Source organism: Zosterops lateralis (assembly GCF_965231275.1).
Source record: "Zosterops lateralis genome assembly, chromosome: 24".
In the NCBI taxonomy this organism is placed as follows: Eukaryota; Metazoa; Chordata; class Aves; order Passeriformes; family Zosteropidae; genus Zosterops; species Zosterops lateralis.
In genome coordinates, this window is record NC_139784.1 from 4,304,592 (window position 1) to 4,322,259 (window position 17,668).

Here is a 17,668-nt window from a genome sequence, read left to right on the forward strand (position 1 = left end):
TCATCACAAAACAGGAGTAAAAAGTACAAACGTAGTGTCAGATGTCAAAGCTTAGGGCAGGCTCAAAGTGGGGCAGCAGCAATACTGAGGAGCAAGGAGAACTGCACTTTTTATTTGCATGCATCTCATTAGTCATTAATCAGCATAATAAGCTTTAATTTTATGAGCACAAAGTGTTGCAATTCGGATACTTATCTAGTGTTCCTATTAGTGCTCTGAGAAGGTAATTGTGGTACGTGTTGGAACAAGACCTTCAGAGCAACCTTAGGCAAAAAGCAATGTGCCCACACTCCTGCGTGTTTGGCTTCAGAGCTCCCAAGCAATCCATGTGTCCATTTGAAGGCACAGATGTAATTTCCAAACTGCCTGTGTGTATATTGTGCTGATGTCTCTTTTGTCGAGCACTCATTGTCAGCCCTGTTAACTGCCAAATGATACCGAGGCCATCTTCATGGGCTGCTGAATGAGTACAGCGAGTACAACATGTTACTGTGCTGTGGGGAAGGCAGAGCCCACCTGGGCTGTCCCTGAGTGTGTAAATCCTCTGCAGAGCTCAGCCCAGCTGTACCTTCCTCTCTGGGCTACATCTCAAGGAGAGCAGATGCCATGGATGTCCTCCTTCCCCACCCCAAATGAGGTGCAATAGCAGGATGTGCCACACCAGTGCCTGTGCAGTCAGGCCAGGATCCCACTCTCCATGTGCCATCCCACAGGACACTGCACTGAGCAGACCCACAGCTCCGAGGGGCTCTGAGGCTGCACAGCCCAAATGGACTGAGGTATCTGAACCTCAGAGAGAGGCAGGAACCTTGGCAGGTGTTCTGACCATGCTTTCCAGCTGTTCTGTTTTGGTACCAACAAAATTAATTATTCCAATCTAATTGCCATCACCCTGTAGGAGACTGGGGAAATGACAGCAGGACCCCTCTGATTGTGGTTCAGAAACTGCTAGAAAGGCTGACAGCTGACAGGAGGGAACTAGCAGCCTGAAGTGCCCCCAGCTGTGGGGCACACACACCCCACAGCTCTCATAGCTACCTGGCAAAGCCCATGTGTGCATTTTTAGGATCTGAGGAACAGCTGTTCCCATCAGCCTCCTTGCATGGAAGGTCCAGATTATCCTGCACAAAAAGTTGTGCTGGGAAAGTGCTGGAGGTTTTAAAGTTCACAGGCAAGCCCACTGCTGACTTAGGGGTCCTTGTTCATTTTGCTGGGTCTAATCTAAATTTCTTCAGAAATGACAGTGATTTCACTAGAACATTCTGAGCTGAAGCAGGAATGAGGAGTGAGTGCCGTCTCTGAGGTGAAAACAAATCCTCTCTTCTTATAAAAATTTCTAGTAAGAGTGATGGGAAGAGGTCATTAAATAGATGAAAAGAAACTCTAGTTGTTGCCTGAGGCAGCAGAATGACACTGAGTAAAGGGGAAATGTTTCAATTTTTCAGTACACAGGCACAAAAGGGAGAACACATTTTCTCCAGGTCTGTTTGGAATGCAGCAGCTCCAGCCTGTTGGAAAAGTCTCCCGGTTCTGCAGCATGGGCTGTCCCAGGGTTTATCATCACTCTGGTGATTGGGAGTCACGTCTTTGATACGGATCACGGAGGCCTGATTAAAAGGAGTACAATAACAGAGGGAGAGTGAAGGAACGTTGGCTATGCTGAACCGTGGCAGGTGCTGGGCTGGAGCAGAAGCCGAGTGCAGTCGGAACATTCCGGCACTCGGCAGGCTGGGCACTGCTGGTGGCTGGAGAATAAAGATCCTTACCCTGCTCCCATTGGGAAACAGCAATGTTATATAAGGTATGGATCCTGCATCGACACAGAAACATTAATGATTCAACTGTGCATCTCTTATGGGAAAGAGATGAGAGATGGTCCTAAACCTGATGGTTACTTTTTAGGTAATTCCAAAAATTTACATCATCCATACAATATATTAGGGAAAAGCATCAGAGAACAAAAATCTTTAAAGGGTCTTTTGATGAATTCAGAAATGAAAACTTCATTCTGTCCACAGAACAGATCTTCTCTGGTTTACAAGTATTTGCACAGTCAAATATTTAACAATCAAAAAATGTTTAAAAATCAACCAGGAGGGAATTCAGTGTGTGCAACTGCACAGCAGGATGAAATATTTATAGTTCACCTGTATTTTTCAGCTGCTTCAGTGTCCTTCTCCAAAGAGACACACAGTGACTGTGACAGAAACAAACATCCAAGGGCAGTTCTCAGTTCCAGGAATACACCAGAATATGGCCCAGTCTCATGGCCAGCAGGGTTCAAGGTGGAACTACCAAAAAAATGAAATAGCAGCAATGCTAGAGACAAAAGATCTATAGGCAAAATATGTGACATGATCCTCCTTTATATACAAAGAGTGGTAACAATGCAAAGATAAAATTAAATGTCAAGGTGAGTGAAAGTTCTCCACCCTTAGTGCTTTGAATATTTCTTTCCTTTCATTGTTGTTATTTTTTAAAGTATTTTTCAAGCCTGCAGTAAAACTTGCCCTTATCAGAAGAACTCTCCCATATGGACAAATCCATGCTATGAATAGTCACATATGGAAAAAGACACCAGTAAATAAAATAGGAAATAATGTGGGTTCTCAGAAGATACGTAATTAGGATACTATTTTGGAAATTTTTTACTCTTTCTTTAATCATTCCAGGGAGTTTTGTGCTTAGTATCACTAACAAACCCACAGATCTTCTATCTTGGCTGTGAAAAGCATGTCTAAGGAATATCCCCAGAATCACTGATGGGAATTGAAAATGATAATCAATTTTACTCACCACAGCAGAGTTTGTGACAAAGGGTCCCCACTGACCAAAGCAGCATTACCCAGACCTAGAGACAAAACAGCACAAAAAAAGAAAAAAGCATTTTGCCTATAGCAAACCCCATCTTTCTGCACCAATAACAGACTGCATTAAAGCCCAGAAACTGTTTATGCTGCTGAGATGTCACTACCAGCCTCCAGCTGAGAATCCGGAGAAATTATTCCATCACCAAACTGCTCAGAATCTTTCATCATCTCTCAACCATTGAGAGATCAAATAGCAAGATAAAATCGGGAGGTTTTGAAAGCAATTGCATAAGCAGCAATAGAGCAATGCTGGTGCAGGCATGGCACAAAGGCCAGGAAAAAGCATGCGGTCAGGAAATTATAAATAATCCTGAATTTGCAATCAACATACCACCAAGGCAGCCTTTGGAAAGCAAAAGACAAGAGTCATTGTCATGTCCGAGAGGGTTTGGCTGGGAGAAGGACAGCAGAGCAGAAATGGCAGTTCCTTGGGCAAGCCAGCAGCTGAGGTTTAGGGGAGATTTCTACACTTCATAACTACCTACAGTCATTAAAGGCTCCATTAACCCCACAGAGAGGAGGGCAGGTGATGAAGACATTTCAGACAGAACAGAACTGTCACTGGGAAACTGTGCACGTTCTCCTGGGCAAACTGGGACAGTTTGGGTGCATCTAGAGCAAGACACAAATGCTGATGTTGTGCTGTTATTGGCACATCTGCCTCCAAACACTCAGCTTTGGCATCCAACCTTCCTTAATTTAGTTAATTAATAATTTAGTTACTCTTTCCATGAGGATGGAATCCCTTCCATCCGGGGTCAGTTTCTGGGGATCAGGGCAACACTGAAGTTTGAGGTCATTTCTTTTGTGGTCTCAACAGTCTTACTTCTCCCAATTTGTGTAAAAAGTCTTTCAGCTTTTCTCTCAGGATGCTATTTTAATCTCAAGAATCTTTGCTTTAAGAACAGTAGCTATAATTACTTTATCACCTACAATATATGACACATTAACAATAGAGAGAGTGAGCTGCTTTATATTAAATGATAAAAAGTCTTCCCACACACTAGTTTTTAAATCATTGTCTGCAATAAAACAATTTCTAATTTGGATACAATTGACTTTATAATACAATTAACACATCCTTGATCTTCCTTCTATTTTAGATCAACAGTGCTTTGGTGAAAAAAGTCCAATATTATTTTTCTTTTTGAATTCTTGGACTTGGCTGACTGTGTGCTGCCTTAGCGCTTTCTTCACAAAGGAGGAATTTTGATTTTTAAACAAGAATCCCTCTGCCTTGCTTGAAATAGTTTGTTCATATTAAATAAGATGTTCTCAAGTGCTGGCAGGGATACACAAGTTGAACAATCTTTACAGACAAGTCACACAATCCTATTAATAAAACTCTTCCACTAGCATGTATGGTGAGAAATGGAACATAAGCTGTGTAGAAAATCTGAAATGCACAAAGTTGGAAAGAGTAAAAAAAACCAAACAAGGTTTTAGCAAGAGCAGCTACAGAACCTTAGCAAAGGAAGTACCTATTCCAGAAATCACTAAACTAAAATAATGCTGCCAAGAAGTGAAATATTCAACCTTAACCAAACCTCAGAAGCCCAGCTGTGGGCTGGATTGCTTGAGATAGCTGCACAAAAATACTGTTCAGCAAATTATTCTTGGCACAAACAAGAAGTTTGGTAAATGCCCTGGGAGAAGGAAACACCCTGATGGTGACACCCAGTGTCAAGTGCATAAATAGAGAGGGCTGGGGATGAAAATTTGCAGTCCTGAAGCTTATCGGGCTGTGCAGCTAAATTTGGGGTTGTGGTTTGACTCTTGCCTGCTGCCACCATGAGCTGTGGCACCAAATCTTCGAGCAGCACCATTAGAATTAGCAGTGGAGGGGGAGGAGGTGGTGGTGGTGGAAGATGCAGTGGTGGAGGTGGTGGAGGGGGTAGGTCTGGTGGATACTCCTCAGTGTCCTCAAGGAGATACACCTCTTCTGGAGGCGGCGGGGGCTTTTCTGGGAGAAGCTTTGGTGGAGGAGGCTCCAGGAGCAGCTATGGGGGGGGCTTCAGCAGCGGCAGCTGTGGCAGGATCAGCCGCAGTAGCTACGGGGGGAGAATGAGCGGCGGCAGTTATGGAGGAGGAATGAGCTGTGGAAGTATGGGAGGAGGATTTGGATCAGGAGGTGGTGGATTTGGGGGAATGGGAGGTGGTGGATACGGTGGAGGTGGATTTAGTGGCTTTGGGGGTAGCGGTGGCTTTGGTGGTGGTGGCAGCTATGGCGGAGGCAGTTTTGGCGGGATGGGCTTTGGGGAGGATTCTGGCTTGCTCTCCACCAACGAGAAGCTGACCATGCAGAACCTCAATGACCGCCTGGCGTCGTACATGGATAAAGTGCGACGCTTGGAGGAAGAAAATTCCCAACTTGAGCAGCTGATCAGGGAGTGGTACAAAAATCAGGCTCCCTCTCAGAGCAAGGATTACAGCCAATATTACAGGACAATTGAAGAGCTGCAAAACCAGGTATGATGCATTTTGACTAACTTGGAACAGGTACTTATTGGAAGGGCACTTTCCTCATGCAGCACAAGGTCCCTGCTTGGGGCAATATTCCCTGTGCTGTGATTTAGTCAGGAAGCAGAGTGGTGTGGAGGACAGCTCCTGTCCACGTGTTCTGCCACATGTGTATTTGGTGCAGGAAACATTGCTGGATGCAGTGCTAGATCAGCACCAGTGCCCCATAACACGGCCTGTGCCATGCTCCCTTCAATGCTGGGCTGCTGCTCGCTCGTTCTTCACTCTTGAAAAGTAGATTTAATCCTTGCTTTTGTCATGCTATTATTGCCATATTAATTGGATGTTTTTGTGAATATACAGGATGAGCCGGCATGTGCAGTTAGTCTCATTCCTGTCCTCAGCCATTTAACAGTCATGTATCTCTTGTGTGAACATGTCTATTCTCAAAAGTAATGGAAATTCTGCTTTCCCACTCTTTTTTGTTGGTTGGGGTTGTTTGTTTGTTTATTTTTTCTTTTTTAAATATGAGAAGTTAATTTAATTATCCTTTCCAACAAGGCATTTTTAATGGATATTTGTAAACCAAAGTTAACAATAAAGGCACTTTGTTTTATCTGGAAGCAATAAACTCATCTCTCTCAATAGCTCCTGCAGCTCTAGTCAGGTTTGAAGGATTGACATTGCCATAAACCCTTTCTGCAAGGTGTTTGTGCATAAGTGTTTCTTGTCTCTGTTGTTGGACTGAAAAGACAACTGACTGAATAACACCTGCCTGCTCCCTTTCAGATTGTTGGTGCAAATGTGGACCTTAACAGGATGCTTCTTGACATGGACAACACCAGAATGACTGTGGATGACTTCAGACTGAAGTGAGTCACTCCCTTCCTGGCTCCATCCACTTTGCCTCCCTTTATCCCCATGAGTTTCCATTGCCAATTAATCTTTGTAGAAACTGGAGACTTTTGGCTACGATCACAGAATAGAGAAGAGCATTCTGAGAAGGACTGTTTTGGGTTTTCATTATTATTTTTCTCCAGACAAGTTCTTGAAGAGACACATTTAAGGGACCCCATTCTAAGTTTCTCTGTCCTTGCATGTACATTTATAAACATGATCCTCATGGTATAAATCTCACAGAGAAAAACTGTAATGAAATCAAACACAGCTATTGGAGACAGAAAGAGAATGGGGTCCTTTTTTTCTAAGAATTGATCAGATATAAGATGAGAACTGTCCATAACTGAGATACCAAAAAAGAGGTCTGGCAGCACTTTTATTCTCTTTCTTGTCTGTCATTCAGGTATGAGACTGAATACACTCTCCACCAGAGTGTGGCAAGTGATATCAATGGATTACGCCCACTTTTGGATCAACTGACTCTGTCCAAATCTGATTTGGAGACACAATTTGAGTCCCTGAGAGAGGAACTGATCTTCCTGAAGAAGAACCACGAAGAGGTAAGTTTCTTCACACTTCAATAAAGGCAACCCAACACTTAAAGAATTTCCCCTCATTTTCTCCACCAACAGTAACCAGGTTTTGGCCACTGGTTTTGATCATCCAACTTGACACAAGCTGGGTTTGATATTGAGGAGTGTGTAGAGGGCATAGCTGCCCACAGCTCGTGTCATGAGACACAGGTCAACACGTGAGACCAGGGGGATGAATGGCTTTCAGTACAAACTACAGTTTGCTTGCTGCACTCATGGAAGGAAAATTGGAGAGACTATATGGAAGAGTCAAAATAAAGCATTTTTACTCCCTTCAGTGAGATTCCCCACTGAGAAGAAAGGATTCCCACAATGACTGCACTGCATAGAATTCCTTACAACCCTGTGGAGGCAGTGCCAGGGTCACTGTGCATGCAGTGCCTGGCTGTGAGCACTGGAGACTCAGGAATGACAGAATTGTTCTATGGCAAGGGCAGGCAAGGCCCTTTTGCTGGAGTCATGGGCTGTGTGAGGATCTATGTCCTTTTCCTTCCCTTTACTTGAACTGATGCCATTCCTCCTTACCTTCACCCTTTGAGAACTTCATGGGGGTTTTATGATTTTTTTTTTTCAGGAAATGAGAGGACTGCAGGGCCAGTCTGGTGGCGATGTCAATGTGGAAGTCAATGCTACTCCTGGCATTAACTTAATGGAAAAATTAAATGAAATGCGCAGCGAGTACGAGAGGCTCATTGAGAACAACCGGAAGGAGGTGGAAAGCTGGTATGAAACCAAGGTAAAGCACAGTCAGGCTTTGGTAATTAAATCTTTCACAAAGTATTGGACCTATTTACAGCTGGTGAAAGGCAACTTATCATCTGCTATTTAAGGGACAATAACTCTAAATTACTTTAGGCAGTTTCCTACAACAGGTCAGTCCTGGAATATCAGTTATGTGGTAAAATAGGTAGAGTCTTTGTGTTCCAGCAGCCAGTGAATTACCAGGGTGTTTGCAGAGTGGCTTGTGGGAAATAAACAATCTGCATGGCATCTTTATTTTTATTAATTGATTTCTTGATACTTTTATAATAACCCCACAATGTTTTCTAATTATGAAAAATGTCTCAATTTTGGATGTTAATTTTTCAGATGGAAGAAGTTACTCAACAAGTCCACTCAAGTGGCCAGGAGATACAATCAAGCAACCAGCAGATCTCTGAGCTGAGGCGTGAATATCAGAGTCTGGAGATTGAGCTGCAGTCACAGATCAGCATGGTAAGGAAAAGCATTTGCTTCACCCATGACACAGTCTGTATGTGAGAAGAGCTATAGCCAGCAAGTAATCCTTCCAAGGAGAAGAGGATACTGGATTGCTTATTCTTCAATGACACACTTTTTTCTGAGGATTGGTGAAGGTCTCCTGTTTTCCCACAAAAATAAGTTAAAGTCACCACATTCCCACAAACACTGCATTTTGTTTTCCCTTTGCAGATCGACTCTCTGCAATCCAACCTGGAAGACACAGAACGTCGCTACAACATGCAGCTGCAGCAGATCCAGGGCATGATCGGGCCCTTGGAGGAGGAGCTGGCCAGCATCCGCTGTGAGATGGAGAGCCAGAACGAGGAGTACAAGATGCTCCTGGGCATCAAGACCCGCCTGGAGCAGGAGATCCAGCAGTACCGGACACTGCTGCAGGAGGGGGCACAGGACCTTGTGTACGTATTGACAGAACACAGCACTGTGTGACACCCAACTGCTGGTCAGTCACCGGCAGGAAATGTAACAGTCCAGACGTGCAAAACAGATTTTGTACTGAAATAAGGATGGTGCAGCTGTCTTGGCCAATCACCTCCCAGGTGTGAGATACTTCATTCTGTTCAGAATATAACTCATGTGAAGAAAAATTAATGCAGAAATTCTGAACTACCAGTTTGGGGCTGGACAAGGAAACTCATGTAAGAGAGCCTGGTTCCAGGAAAGCCAGCAACTGAAAAGGCAGGAAAAGACTGTAAACAAACAAACAAAAAAAACCCACTAAACCAAAAAACCAACCAAAGTTTTCCAAATCTTTATAAAAGTTTCTGAAAGTTCAAGCTACTTCAGCCTCACACAGTGTGCCAATTTCTTCTCGGAAATGGTGCCTGAAACAACAGCTAAAGTTTCATTCTCTTCTTTCTGATTTTGAGTCATACACTGATGTATGTGCCAAATACTGCAAGGAATCCCTAGGCAGAATGTGGGAAAAGCAAAAGCTCTTACATTCAAGTTGAAGCTGAAAGAGAGGATAACTTTTGGCACTGCCTCAGCTGTTTTGCTGTGCAGTGCTAGGTTCTAACCAGCAGTACAGCCCAGAGAGGTGCTGTCTTCTGGGCAACAGCTGTAGCTTAATGACCTTCAGATGGCAAAGTGTTATTAATTAACCTTTTTTTTTTTTTCCCCTCTTTCTCTCTCTTTGCAGAATCCCATCAGGAGGAATGGGAGGAGGCATGGGAGGAGGCATGGGTGGTGGTAGAATTGGAGGTGGTGGCTATTCTGGAGGAGGAAGAGGAGGAGGTGGTGGCATGAGTGGCGGATATGGAGGTGGTGGCAGCGGAATGGGAGGAGGAAGTTGTGCAGGAGGAATAGGAGGAGGAAGTGGTGGAGGTGGAATGGGAGGAGGAAGTGGAGGAATGGGAGGAGGAAGCGGAGGAATGGGAGGGGGAAGCAGTGGTGGATGCATTGGAGGAGGAGGAGGAGGAAGAACCTCAGGAGGCATCAGCAGTTCCCACTCCTACTCTTCATCTTCCCAGTCCTGCAGAACTGGCGGTGAAAGCCAAGGTGAGAACTATGGTGTGGGTATAGTGTCCTCTCAGTCACATCCTGACTAATTTATGCACTAATTTATACCAACACACTCTTCTAGATGCAAATAGTACTGAGGATAAAGTAAAATTTCTGGAAAGTATTACATTTACTGTTACTAACAATTCTTTCCTCTTTGCATGCAAAGGATCAACTCCACTTCCAGAGCACACAGGCCATTTCTATTCCATTTTGTGGGTGATATCAGCTGATCCTGTAGTTTAACCTCAGCTGGTTTTTTTTCATCTGTGTCATTCTTTGCAGAACCTCATAAATCCCACAGCCTTTGTGCCATGCTGGAGTTTTGCTATTTGCTTTTGGAATGCTTATGGCCACTCCCACATAATCCTAATGTCTGGGGGTTACTGGTATCTCGCACATTCAGTGCCAGGACTAATGAAGTTCATGCTTGTTTTGTCTTTAAACAGGATATGGAAGAACATCTTTTGACTAAGAAGATATATCAAGGATCCTCCAGTGCAAGACCTTCCAAAAAGAAACTGGCTCAAATCTGCTGCATTCCCCACACTGCCAAGGAAAGATGATGCTCTGAACAGTTCCTGGGAGTTGCAGATGCCACCTCTCCCCCTGCCCTGCATGCTCTGTGCTTCTTCTGCTCACAAAGCTCTGAAGCTTTGGTCACTGGCACTCAAACTGCTGCTTTACAGATCCAACCTGTCTGGTACTCAGGTTGCTCTGAATCAGGAAAATGTCTCTAATAAAATTTAATTTCTGTCTGATGCAACCAGAATCCTGTGTGGAGTTTTTCTTTCCTTCTGTAGGTATAAACACTTAGAAAACACAAAGCTATGCCAAGACACCTCCAAGTAGAGAGGCTGATGATACACTCCAGTAGTTGATAACAAAATTTATAGTTAAAACACAATTTCTGAGCAGTCAGGGCAGATTAGAATCTTCTTGGGCTGTGCCTTTGTTTTTTAATCATGTGTCAGATATTCTTGTGAGCTGAGCTCTGAGACCCAACAGATGAATATCAGCCTTAAAGGGACTGCAGAACCTCAGTGCTCAATGATCCTAATGATGTTGGCAGCACATGAGTGTCCACATAGGAACACTAATGATTACAGAGCTGTAGTTGTAAAATGAAGCTAACGTTTCAATTCACAAAACCTTGAGGGATACTCATTGGTTTAACCTGGAAATGCACAGATAAGGGATCTTGTTTTGAACTGATAAGAAGTGAAAGGGAAATATAATTTATAGGAACTTTACAAAGTTAATTTCCATAAAATGTTAATATTTACAGCAATTGCCTTCGACCTCTGAGAAATTAAGTACATGTAAAAGGGCCTGGAATCTTCACTTCTGGATATAGCTACCAGTGTATCCCAGCAACTGGGGCCAAAATTCCAGCGAGGATGCCCAAGAGGAGGGTACATCTCACACAACCTTGCAGGCTGAGCTGCTGCAGGGCTGCACACAAGGGAGGGGCCTCAGGGGTTGAGTTGAGAGTGAAAGAGGATGTGAGTTGCACAGAAGAGGAGCAGCACTACTGAGTAACACAACAGATGCACATAAGCATGGATTGAGCGAATAGACATAAAATTGATTTCCAGAAATACACGTCACACTGCCATGCAAATTTTCTCAACACTTGGAAACCATTCAGGGAAACAGAAACACTTGACTTACACCAAGCCAAAGTGTGCTGGCATTATGCTGGCATGAACGAGCCTTTGCAAGCTTGTTAAACAGAGTTTGTGCTGCATAAATGCTGCCAAGGACATAGAACAGGAACAGTGAGATTCTAGTAACACTAATTTCTCCTTCTTTGGTTTAGAAACTTGGACTACACACACCATCCAGAAAGAGCTATGGTGTTCATGATAAATGGTCTGAGGATTAAGAATTGTGCGTATTCCAGAGCCCTCTAAGGGAGGGAATTGAATTGTCACCTCCTACAGGTGCAGGGACAGGGACAGGTACAGGGACCTTCACTGATGTCAGTCCATGCTTTAAACTAACCTTGGAAGAGTATTTATTTCCCTGACTGCTAATTATTTGCTGCCCAACAGGCACCAAGTGCTACACACCATACAGTGAAGGAGTTAAAACAGAACAAAGACAGCAGCTACTGAGAGACCCAGGTGGAAGAAAGGAAGGATTTTCAAGACCATTTTACATCCATAAGGCACAGTATTGGGTTTGTGTGGCAAGGTTTGGGTAGCAGGGGATACAGGGGGATTTCTGTGAGAAGCTGCCAGAAGCTTTCCCCGTGTCCAATGGATCCAGTGCCAGCCCATGACAGCCCCACTGCCAGCCAGGGCAGAGTCTCAGCGATGGTGGCAGCACCTCGGGGGTAACAGAGTTACCAAGGGTCAACAAACCTGCACAACTGCAGCCAGAGAGAGGAGTGGCCTTATTTCGTCTTCTGTAATATGGAACCTCTTCCTAAAACACCTATAGGTTGAATCCATCCTCACTCTCTGTGGATGAGCTGATTTTGAGATGTCAATTCACAGCAGGTCCCACCAGCTCCTTGTGCTTCCTTTGCACAGCCCAGTGACCCTTCCATAGGAGCTGCAGTGCTAATATTTAATGCAGGAAATCTGAAAATTTGTTTTTGTTCAAGGCTTTTCTCAGTTTCACAAAGCTTGATTAGTAAAGGTGGAAAAAGCAGCTCACTGCCATTCCCTATTGCATGGGCAGTGGAAAAAAGTACACAAGTATTTCTGACTCTCTGTTGGGTGGTGCAAGGTATTCTGTCATGGTTGCAAAACACTCTTCACTGTAATGAGCTCAGGTAATGATGATATTTTTTCAGATCTAATCTTTGGCTCTTTTAATCAAACTTATTTTTTCATTGTATTATATTATTCAAGAATGTATTCTGAGAAATTGCTATTTAAATAGAGTTATAAAAATATGCAAAGTAAAATATTTCTCCTCTCAATTTCCTCTGAGTCCATTTAAAGCCATTAAAATAAAATTAGCTCTTTGATAGGAAAAGATTTAATATATTTTCCCTTGCAAAATGTTACTTTTGTGGCTGTTATACAGAGTTTTCTTCAAAAAGAAAAAAGACCATGATCCGCATGCTGCATGTTCAGAGAATGCCAACAGGACCTCATTCAATACAGAATGAAAAATTCAGAGTCAACTTTTCTTCTGTAACAGACATGGGAATGCAGTCATAAAAAAATTTATTTTGGTACATTAGATTTCTATAAAGCTGATGTAAATTTGAAATAAATCAATGAATGAAGAATCTCTTGGAGACTGGTGGTGTTATGAATCATGTCTGTGATCTCAGGTGGAAGACCAAAACTGAACTACTGAGTTCCAAAACATAAAAAATGAGGGACACAGAAAATGAAACGGAGATTTCATTGGCTCCCGTTACCAGCAAGTTACTGCCAGATTAACAGAAACTGAGAGATACTACATTGTTCAACAAAATATCCAACAAGGAGCCACCCACATAAAATTATAGTGCAGGCTTGGTGTGAATCAACTGAGACATATTTGCACTGAATGGTAATGCATTTTACTTACCTCAGACAAAATTCCTCTTAGCACATCATTTTTGGCATGAGCACCATGGCTGGCAAAGCCCATGGGAAGCTGGACTGCCTGGCAGGTGACACCCACCGGGCAGGTATAAAGAGCCACCAGCAAGGACGGCCCGCTGCACTTTGATTTCCTGTATCTCGCTGTGCAGAGCTTTGCATCTGGGGCTGCATATCTGATCCCTTCACCATGAGCTGCAGCATCAAGAGAACATCCAGCACCTCGTACAGGAGCGGAGGAGGAGGCGGAGGCGCCTGCGGTGGCAGCAGCGGCCGCAGCTCCTCCGTGTCCTGCCGGCGCTACGCCTCCTCCGTGATCGGCGGGGGCAGCTACGGCGGGGCCGCCTGCGGGGGCTACGGCGGCGGCCTGAGCATCGGCGGCCTGAGCATGGGCGGGGGCTTTGGCGGCGGCTTTGCGGGCAGCTGCGGCCCTGGCGGCGACCTGCTGCTCAACAACAATGAGAAGGTCACCATGCAGAACCTCAACGACCGCTTGGCCTCTTACCTGGAGAAGGTGCGAAGGCTGGAGGAAGAGAACGCTCAGCTTGAGCACAACATCCGCGAGTGGTACAGGAAACAAGCTCCCAGCGTTTCCAAGGACTACAGCTCCTACTACCAGGCCATTGAACAACTCCAAAATCAGGTAGGATCATCCTAGCACACCTGCCTCCATCTCCCACCTGCTCCTCTCTCCTCTAAGGCCTTCCTTCTTTCTCTTTGCTCCTTCCTGCTGCCTCCATCCTCAGCCCCAGGCTCTACCCCCTGCAGGACGGCCGTGCTGGTGGTACCGCAGGCACCAACCTGCTGAGCTGCACCTCCCATCCCCTGGGTGAGCAAACCCTCAGAGCAGCCCACAGGCAACGGGGCACAGCCCCAGGCACCAGGAGCTCCACCAGCCACAGACACGCTGGCTCATGCAATGTACATCCCACGTTGTGCAGGTGGCTCCAAACCAGTCCTGTGTGCTTTGCTGTGCTTCCCCCTGCTCCCACCAGACCAGCTGGATGGAGTGCAAAGCCAAAGCACCTGGATGGCAGGATCTGAGCTCCCTTTGTCCCTGCATACTCCTTCCTACAGGCACCTGCTGGAAGGACTGAGGTCATCCATTACAATCAGGTCACACAGTACCAAAAAACAGACACTGTGAAGAAGTATTTTATATGGAAAGGGCTGCAAACATTCTTTGGGAAACATGGGGGCTGCCCCTAACTTGAGAAAAGGAAGAGTATGGATTTGGCAGGATGGTGTGTGATAGCACAAGCTTCCCTGAAAAGTAAATCTGGATCAATACCCTTCCATATAGCCCTTGCACTACTGCAAGAAACAATCCTAAGACCCTCAATAACACCCTACCAAATCTTTATGCCTTCTTTCTGCTTGTCCTGGAAATCTAGAACACAGAAATACACCTGTCCATCTTCCCCTTTTGCAGATTATTTCTGCTACTGTGGACAACAACAGAATGCTTCTGGACATTGATAACAGCAAGATGACTGCTGATGACTTCCGAATGAAGTGAGTACCTCCTGGTGAAACTTGCATGTCTGTCAAATCTCTCTCATTGTCTCAGAATACAAGAGAGGACTACCTTGGGTGGTATTAATGAGTCAACCTGTTTTACTGACATACTGATCTTAGAAGGATGTGTGCTATTGACTGTCAGCATCTCATTTCCCCATTTCTCTGTCTCTGTGTGTGACACAGGTATGAGAATGAGCTGGTCATTCGTCAGACTGTGGAGGCTGACATCAATGGCCTGAGAAATCTCATGGATGACCTGACTCTGGTTAGATCTTCACTGGAATCTGAGCTGGAGTCCCTGAAGGATGAGCTGATTGCTCTGAAGAGAAACCATGAGGAGGTATGATCCAATGATAGATAGCACAGCCAAAGACATAATCCATTGATTCTTCACAGCTCCCACCATCACATATCAAGTGCATTTCACCCTATGCCATGCAACTGTCATTCCTTTGTACCTTGGTACTGCTTTGCCCACAGTCACCAGCACAACAAATGACCTGTGTGTTCTCATGTGTCTCTCTCTGCACTCCCTGCAGGAAATCAGGCAGCTCCAGTCCCAAACTGGTGGTGATGTGAGTGTGGAGGTCAATGCTGCCCCTGGAGAAGATTTGACAAAGATTCTCAATGACCTGAGAAGTGAATATGAGCAGATCATTGAAAAGAACCGCAGGGAGGTGGAGCAGTGGTATGAGGTCAAGGTATGTAGCCATGCCCAGAGTGGAGTCTCCTTTGGTGGGAGACTTGACATAGCAGTACCAGGACTGGCTGAAAGGGAGAGGCTCCCTGGGAATGTGAGTACTCACTCAGCAAATCTGCTCCCTTGTGTCTCAGAAAGTGTCTCTGGGGTTTCACTCTGCAGATCCAAGAAGTCAATCAGCAGGTCACTTCCAGCAGCCAGGACATCCAGACAAGTAGCCACCAGCTCACTGAGCTGAAGCGCGAGATGCAGAACCTGGAGATTGAACTGCAGGCACAGATCAGCACAGTATGTGGGCAGGATCTGAGGGCCCTTCCCTCCTTCGCATGGGCACAGAGCCCTAGAGCTGTGCTCCTCAACTTCTGTGTTTGCCTTTCCAGAAAAGCTCTTTGGAAAACTCCCTGGCAGAAACTGAATCTCGCTACACCTTCCTGCTGCAACAAATCCAGGCACAGATCAACTCTGTCGAGGAGGAGCTGGCCAGCATCCGCTGTGAGATGGAGGGTCAGAGCCAGGAGTACAAGATGCTCCTGGGTATAAAAACCCGCCTGGAGCAAGAGATTCAGCAGTACCGGGCACTGCTGCAGGAGGGGACACAGGATTTTGCGTACGTATTTCATATTATAGCAAGGAAGCCCAAAGAAATCCTCATGTACTTATTTACTAATAGAGACTTTCTGTCCCTGAAGCTACATCAACATATCTTTCAACTGAATGTCCAATGTTAGTCCATTTTGATTAATTCTTGTTTGTTTGTTTTTTTTACAGTGCCTCCCAAGGAAATTTCCAAGGCGGTGGAAAATCCTCCCAGTCATATTCTGCTTCCTACTCTCATTCCCAGTGTGGGGAGATGTCAGGTAAGTCAACATTTCATAAGCATGTGATTATTAGTGCCTTACATCTGCCCCAATGGCTGCAATATATTTGGTCAGAAAAAAGTTTTGTAGTTTTGGTTGGGAAAGATTCTGAGGTCCATTAGTCCAGGAGTGAGAAACCTCATTACTCTGCTGCAGCAGAATCAGGAGTTAAAATACAGCAAGTGTTGCTCTTCCCTCTGCTTAAATGTAAAATACAGTTTATAAACTTTATTGGAAATGCTTTTTGCTTACTGGAATAATAAAAAAATACAGTTCTGAGAAAGCACCCAGAGTGCTGCTGGGCATGGAGCCTCTGCGCCTCTGCTGCTGACACTGTCAGGTGTAAGAATTGCACTCAGCAGGAATGCTCAGATTTCCCCTCAAGGCACCGATTTGCTCTTTGTTCACACAGGGCAGTCAAGAGTGTGCTAGAGCAGCAGCAGCGACCCTGGCACTGTCCAGCTGAGATGAACCGACCGTGGGCGGCAAAAGACACCCAAGAGTTTCTGCACCACAGCCGAGGCAGCGGGAAGGGTTTGGAAGATGAGCCTGGCCACCTACCCCAGCACCCCTTCCTCTGCCCTGCAATGCTTGGCTTACTCAACTTGTCTTTGGCAACTCATTCTTTGTTAAAGGCCTCACACTCTGCTGGTAACTCTGCTCTAATAAACCTTTATGTCTGCAATGCAAATCACAACATGTCTGAGAAAATGAATTTAATCAACCTCGTGTGGGTACTTACCCAAATCAACCACCAAACACGGGCTGTGCAGTTGTACGGGGTACATGGTCTCAGTACAGTCCATTTTGCACCAGGAAAATGGACACAGTGCTGGGACAGAACCACTGAGTGAAAGGAAATATCAGGAAGTGTGACCATGACTGTGTGAGATGAGAAAACAGCCAGTCTCTGCCTAGGGAAACTCCTGGGTGAGACTGGCAGAACTCTCTCTTCACAAGCAAGAGGTATAAGGTTGAAAATAGAAATCTTGTTGTCAGTTCTTGACACAATTGTTTCTCCTTCCTGAGATGTTAAAAACATTTACCACTGTTTTTTAATGGTCACTAAGGGATTGCTTTCTGGTCCCTTGCCTTGCCACTTGTACTAAAGAGAATGAAATATGTGAGCGAAAGGGAAAGAAAACACAAAGGATGGGTAACTCTTAGGAAATCAACTGTTAATTGACTAAACTGTGCCCAGCGGTACTACTGTGACTTATCTGAGTCCATTAATTTCATCACAGCTGGAGCTCTGTGGGAAGGGAGGTGTGACTCAGGAGAGGTTGTTCCAGCATGAGGGGCTTCCTCACAAGTATTTCTACACCATTTGTTGCACAAAGAATTACATATTGCTGGCTTAGGAAAAACAGACAGCAAAACAATGGGTCTGTTTCCTTCAGTGTCATGCACCAAAAACATTCCAATGCTTTATGATGGAAATTTCAATTTAAAT

The 17,668-nt window shown here is 44.9% G+C and overlaps 2 protein-coding genes across 2 annotated transcripts; both read left to right on the forward strand.

Moving 5' to 3' along the window:
- Window positions 1-4,661: 4,661 nt before the first annotated feature.
- On the forward strand, window positions 4,662-10,343 carry LOC310918588 (keratin, type I cytoskeletal 17-like; the record flags this gene model as incomplete). The annotated part of the gene is made up of 8 exons (XM_083877491.1): window positions 4,662-5,339; window positions 6,120-6,202; window positions 6,634-6,790; window positions 7,398-7,559; window positions 7,913-8,038; window positions 8,255-8,481; window positions 9,225-9,583; window positions 10,036-10,343. 8 exons carry the CDS (start codon window positions 4,662-4,664, stop codon window positions 10,059-10,061), a joined length of 1,818 nt encoding a protein of 605 aa, XP_083733617.1. The 3' UTR covers window positions 10,062-10,343.
- Window positions 10,344-13,327: 2,984 nt separating this feature from the next.
- LOC310918842 (keratin, type I cytoskeletal 19-like) lies at window positions 13,328-16,647 on the forward strand (the record flags this gene model as incomplete). The annotated part of the gene is made up of 8 exons (XM_083877815.1): window positions 13,328-13,780; window positions 14,570-14,652; window positions 14,842-14,998; window positions 15,198-15,359; window positions 15,521-15,646; window positions 15,739-15,965; window positions 16,127-16,215; window positions 16,628-16,647. The coding sequence occupies 8 exons, from the start codon at window positions 13,328-13,330 to the stop codon at window positions 16,645-16,647; spliced, it is 1,317 nt and encodes a 438-aa protein (XP_083733941.1).
- Between the last annotated feature and the right edge of the window lie 1,021 nt (window positions 16,648-17,668).